Below are 6,171 nucleotides of genomic sequence, written 5' to 3' on the forward strand. Positions count from 1 at the left end.
CGCATCAACCTCTGATAACCCATCCTCTGCCCCTCCGCCTGGCACATCCTTTCCCCTGATCCGCACTTCTTCTGGTTACTCTGGCCTTGGCACGTGTGTCCCTCTGCAGAAGTGACTTCCCTGCCCATCCAGGCCCATGCTGCCCCACCCCTACTGCTTCCTTCACTTACATCACCATTCATACTGTCATGACCCTGCTCCCTCTCTGTAATGACTCTATTGCCTCCTGGTTTTCTGTGTCTCCTCTGGAATATAAGCTCCCGGAGGGCAGGGCTCATGGCCATTTTCTTTACAGTCTGTGCTCAGCACTTAGACAAGGGCCTGGCACACTGCGGGTGCTCAGTAAATATTGGTATGATGGGATGAAGGGTGGTTACGAAAAAGAAATAATGGTTAGAGTCGTGTTTGCTGCAGTCTTGGGACCAGCAAGTGGAAGTTTCCTTCCTGTAGCTCCCCATCCCCCTCACAAAATATAAAGGAAAACAGTTTCATCTATGCTGTTCTATCTTGACTATATTAAAGATCTGCAGTTACACTGGATTTAATAAATCATAGCCACCTGGGTACAGAGTTGTTTTGTTGTTGTTAAGTCGCTGAGTCGTGTCTGACTCTTTTTGTGACCCCTAGACTGTAGCCTGCCAGCTCCTTTGTTCATGGGGTTTTCCAGGCAAGAATATTGGAAAGGGTTGCCATTTCCTTCTCCAAGGGATCTTGCCTATCCAGGGATCAAACTTGTGTCTCCTGCATTGGCAGGCGGATTCTTTACCACGGAGCCACCAGGGAAGCCTGAGTACAAAGTAATTCCTCCATAAATGTTTGTTCAGTATAGAACGTAAATATTTTCTCTGTCTCCTCTTTCAGGTTGTCCTTGCCAGGAGGAACCATGAATTGGCATTTCCCCTTCTTCCTGGTGGCCTCCGTGACGTGGCCCTCTGTGTGCTCCCAGTTCAACCCTCTGTCTCTGGAGGAACTCGGCTCCGACACGGGCATCCAAGTTTTCAATCAGATCGTCAAGTCCCAGCCTCATGACAACATCATCATTTCTCCGCATGGGATTGCGTCCGTCCTGGGGATGCTACAGCTGGGAGCGGATGGCAGGACCAAGAAGCAGCTCACCACGGTGATGAGATACGGCGTGAATGGTGCGTGTGTCCGGGCCTGGCTATACAGGCGTCCCGGGCAGGAGGGCCCCTTGCTCAGCCAGGAGGGGTCTCGCTAGTGCACCCTGGGCCTGAGGACCAGCCTCCTCTAAGGGCCAGTGGCAGCGCTGGGGCTCGGGAGAGCTGGGCTCTGGGCTTTGCTCTGCAGCTGTGGGGCTACAGGCAGGCACTTGATCTCTGGATGCTCCTGTTTTCTCATCTCAAACAAAACTTCCCATCTGCCCCACCCCAATGGTATACAGGGCTCAGAATGCATTATGGCTGTGAATATGCTTTTAAATCCATAAGCTTGGGGAGGTAGGTGGCTGTGACCATGGAGGGCAGCAGCGGGGAGCCTTGTGCTAGGGAATCCATCTGCGTCTTCACTGGTGGTGGACACATGAGTCTCCGTAGGGGATGAAATTACAAAGAGCTGCACACACACACGCACACACACACACACACACACATGCATGTAAAACAAGTGCGTGGGAGCCTGGGCCAGTGGCAGTTTTCTGGTTGTGGGTCTGTATCCTACCATCATGCAAGATACTATCATTGGGAAATTCAGGTGAAAGGTAGAAATATACAGGGAAAAATATATGGTGTTGCAACGTCCTGTGACTCTATCACTATTGCAAAATAAAAAGCTTGATTTCTTTTTCAAGTAAGGCCCGATAGGAATGGTTTCGTTTTCTTGAAGGAAAACCCTGTTTGAATTACCTGCCTAAACTTAGGAGCTTACATCTCTAAGCGTTGTCACTCAGCCTTAGCTCAGGTTTTCTTACCTGAGTCCCCATCCACCACCTCCTCCAGGGCATGGGGTATGGGGGGCAGCGCTGGTCTTTGGCACCAGCAGGCACCGTGACCTTGAACAATTCCTTTCTCACGTCTGGTTCTTGGTTGCTTTATTGGGAAGTGAAGGTGCTTTCCCACCCACATTCTTCTATTCCCACTTGCCATCAGGTTCTAGGAGTCTTGACCCTGTTGACACTCGGAGCAGAGGAGAGAGATGGGGGTTTGGGAGCTTGAGTGCCTCCCTCTGCACCCCAGCTTGATTCTTCTCTAAGCAGCCTCCTCTGGGGCCACCAGCCCCAGAGGCCTACCCGCCCCCGCCCTCCCACGCTGGCCCTCACTCTTGTTTACACAGCATGAAACCTCCTCTTGAGTTTGCAGTTCGTTCACCTGTTGGAAGCACAGGAGGACTAAATGCTTGGAACACACTGTGCTGCCCTCGTTGGAAGCCCACAGAACTCTTGGTGATTTATAACTTCAGAGCAAACCACCCATAGGGTTCTTGGCCTCTCCCAGGGCCGGCCAGGCCCTGCCAGCCAACACCATTTTAAAAGAGCAACTAGATTCTTGTTTGTTTTCCCGCCAAGCCACATCCATGTCAGGTAGTATTTCTAAAATGTTGACAATATCGGTCAGTGGGCAGCCTCCCCTGACCGAAGTCAGTTCACACGACAGACTCATCCAGGGGAGCCCGGGTGGGCTGTCAGGCCCTGGTTTGGGCTCAGCCTCTGGGAACTCAGAATGGCGGTACGTGGGTTGTGGAGGGAGGTGAGGCAATCCAGGGCAGGGGAGGAGGACTTACCCTGACCTTTTCTGAGGAGGGGGCCGGGGCCGGTGGAGGAGGCTGTGCAGCTGAAAGGAACAAGTGCCAGGATTGGGCTCTGGCGGCGGCTGGTCCCTTCATCATACAGGGGGCCTGCCCGCTCCTGCTGGGCCCGCCTCTCAGAACCCACGAGGGGTGGGGTCCCCAGAGGCCTCACAAAGGGCCCGACCGTGGGGCTCTCACCTGCCCTTTTCCAGAGTGACCGTCAAGGTGACCCTGCTGGTGGTTTTAGAACAGTGTCATTTTGAAAGGACCCCAAGTGAGTTAGACGGATCTGTAAGTTGAGCTCTCTTGTAGGCACGCATTTCATCCTCTGTGACTTCTTTCCCTCTTTTCCATGCCCTGAAACCAGATGGAGCGCATACAAGTCACTTGTGTAAAATAAAGCTTAGTGAAAAGTGAAAAGTAAAGTTGCTCAATTGTGTCCTACTCTTTGTGACCCCCATGGACTGTAGCCTACTAGGCTGCTCCGTCCATGGGATTTTCCAGGCAAGAGTACTGGAGTGGGTTGCCATTTACTTCTCCAGGAGATCTTCCAGGCCCAGGGATTGAACCCGGGTCTCCTGGATTGTAGGCAGACGCTTTACTGTCTGAGCCACCAGGGAAGTCAAAAATAAAGCTTATGTTGCCATAGAATGAATCCCCTTTGTGAGCTTGGTATCAAGTAAAAATCACATTGTTCTTGGATGGTGGTGCGTGGCAGTTTTTCGTAGTCTTTCTGACGTTTCTTGATACCTTTTTTTTTTTTCAAAATAGAGACAAGAAATTGAACTATTAAATCTTTGTCAGGAAAGGAAATAGCGCTTCAGAAGAAAGAGAGACAGATTAGGGAGAGTCCTTGGGCTGATTCCCCCATGGGTACATAACTGACGAGGGTTCCAGTCTCCCTGTTGGCCTGGTGCCAGGAACCTCTTCGGGAGAGCGAGGCCTACACGGGGAAGGTGTGGAGAAGCCCAGGGAGAGGCCTGTTTTCAGGCAAGACGTACAGTTGATCTCGTTTGTCTGTGTGCTCAGTCATGTTTGATACTTTGCGATCCATGGACTGACTGTAGCCCGCCAGACTCCTCTGTCCATGGGATTTCCCAGGCAAGAAAACTAGAGTGGCTTGCCATTTCCTTGTCCAGGAGATCTTCCCAACTCAGGGATCGAACTTGTATCTCCTGCATTGGCAGGCGGATTCTTTACCACTGAGCCATCTGGGAAGCCTGCAGTTGATCTTGAGGGGTTGTGAATGGTTATGTATCATTTTCCACCCTCCCCTCTTTTCTTAACAGGAGGCCACTGAAAAATCAGATGATTTAGTCTCTTGCTCCTCATACTCATCTTTTTTATTATACTGTTCTTATTTTCCATACTACAGATGATATTTTTTTTTTTTAAAAAAAGAAAGCCGTGAATTCTTATGGAAATATCTCTGCATTTTCTCCTTTCTGCTTCAGGAGTCGGTAAGATGTTAAAGAAGATCAACAAGGCCATCGTCTCCAAGAAGAATAAAGACATTGTGATGGTGGCCAACGCCGTGTTTGTGAAGAACGACTCTAAGATGGAAGTGCCCTTCGTCACGAGGAACAAGGACGTGTTCCAGTGTGAAGTCCGGAACGCGAACTTCGAGGACCCGGCCTCCGCCTGTGCGTCCATCAACGCATGGGTCAGGAACGAGACGCAGGGTGAGTGGCCACGGGTCCCAGGGCGAGTGGGGGTGGTTTTCTGCTTTGTGGACAGAGGCGTGAGTTAGGCTCTGAGACCCTACCTGGGGTCAGTGAGTCCAGCAGCCTGTCCGTGGTGAAAGCCCTGGACCCCACTGACTGCACCATCCTCTCCCTCTTAGCAGCCCCACGGCTCAGTCTTCTTCCTTCCCTTTTCCTGCTGTGGGCACAGCTCGTCCCCACCCCCACCACCGGGGACTTGTCTCCCTGTGGCTCAGGGACCAGGGCAGAATACAGCTCCGAGGATTCTTTTTCTTCCTCGATGCATCTCATCTCCAGGTCCCTGCCCCCAGGCTCTTGTCTGTTCTGCAGATTTTTTTTGCTTATTTCTTCCTACTTCTATACTTGCATCCCCCTTGCCCAGAATTTGCTTCTCAGCCTGTAAGGTTCAGGACTGAGCCCTCCCCACACCTTCCTGCTTCTCTTTATTGAAGTATAGTTGATGTACAGTATTATATAAGGTACGGTGTACAGTGTAGCAATTCACGGGTTTTAGAGGTTGCACTCCATGTACGGTTATTACAGAATATTAGCTATATGCCCCGTGCTGTACAATACATCCTTGTAGCGTATTTTCTACATAATCGTTTGGACCTCTCTGCCCCCTGCCCCTGTGTTGCTTCTCTCCTCCCCTTCCTCCCCTCTCACCTGTCATTGCAGGAAGTAGGTGTGTTGGTGGGTTGTGGTTGGCATGTGCTTACACGACTGTGCGCTTCATTAGATACAGCACGTCCACCGTGATGGTCATTTGTGCATGTGCGTCCCTTCCCCCGTGAAACTGAAGAAATGTCTGACATCAGTGTTTTTAGCCTGTTCACATGTGAAGTGCAGTTTCAGGTGGAAACATTCAGGAGGTGGGATAGGCACAGAACAACAGGGAAAAGTTAAGGCTAGAAACAGAGATTTGGAAACCATCTTTCACAAAGAGGGGAGTTAAGGTCATGAGAGTGGAAGCAAAAGAGACTCAAGAAGGAGAATAAGCCCAAAGAGGAAGCTTGGAGAAACTCTGTCTCTTCCAGTCACATCTCTCAAAGCACGGTTCCAGCCTCAGAATGGCCCGGGGCATGTGTTTAGAATTCTGATCCCTGGACCCCCAGTCTGCTGAGGCAGAAGCTCTGAGGCAGGGGCCTAGCCTTCTGCACTAAAACAAGTTCTCCCCTAGTCTCCCTCCAAACTTGTCAAGGCAAATATTTGCAAACCACATGAGGGGCTAGAAAAGATGCTCCAGAGGGTGGAGGAGAGCCAGGGTGGTGTTGGTAAACCTATGCCATCCCTTCTAAACAGGACCCTGCACGGTGCAACCTAGGCTCCCTTCCTGAAACCACGAAATGATCAGGAGACCAGCGAGTGGGAGGGGATTAGTGTGACTTCTGAGCCTGTAGGACTGAGAACAGAGGCAGGAAGCTGATGGCACTCAGATACAGAGTGGCTGTGTGATGTGACATGTCAGATCCCACCTAGTCTTCTCCTCTGCTGTGTCCTGGGAGCAGTAAGTCCCTTAGAATGCCGCCCGACAGTTTCAGGCCACTTTGAACACACACTGACTCAATGCATTGCTCATAGCATCTGGGGAAAGGAAAACAGTAAGGCTAAACAAGTACTCTTCAACCCTGCAGACCTAACACCAGCTGTCAAAAAAAGATTTTCATACTCTCTTGAAGTGAAATGCATAGCTCCTGTAACCTATGCACACATACATAAATTTTAA

General features: G+C 50.7%; 1 protein-coding gene across 1 annotated transcript in view; it reads left to right on the forward strand.

Moving 5' to 3' along the window:
- The window catches only part of SERPINE2 (serpin peptidase inhibitor, clade E (nexin, plasminogen activator inhibitor type 1), member 2), a 70,576-nt gene that overhangs the window by 39,092 nt on the left and 25,313 nt on the right, over window positions 1-6,171 (forward strand). The window contains exons 2-3 of the mRNA XM_010837059.1: window positions 862-1,142; window positions 4,197-4,424. Of these exons, the coding sequence (XP_010835361.1) occupies window positions 884-1,142; window positions 4,197-4,424 (487 nt within the window). The 5' untranslated portion in view covers window positions 862-883. The remainder of the gene's footprint in view (window positions 1-861; window positions 1,143-4,196; window positions 4,425-6,171) is intronic.

The sequence above is a fragment of the Bison bison genome, unplaced genomic scaffold, assembly GCF_000754665.1.
Source record: "Bison bison bison isolate TAMUID 2011002044 unplaced genomic scaffold, Bison_UMD1.0 scf7180017864068, whole genome shotgun sequence".
NCBI classification, from domain to species: Eukaryota; Metazoa; Chordata; class Mammalia; order Artiodactyla; family Bovidae; genus Bison; species Bison bison.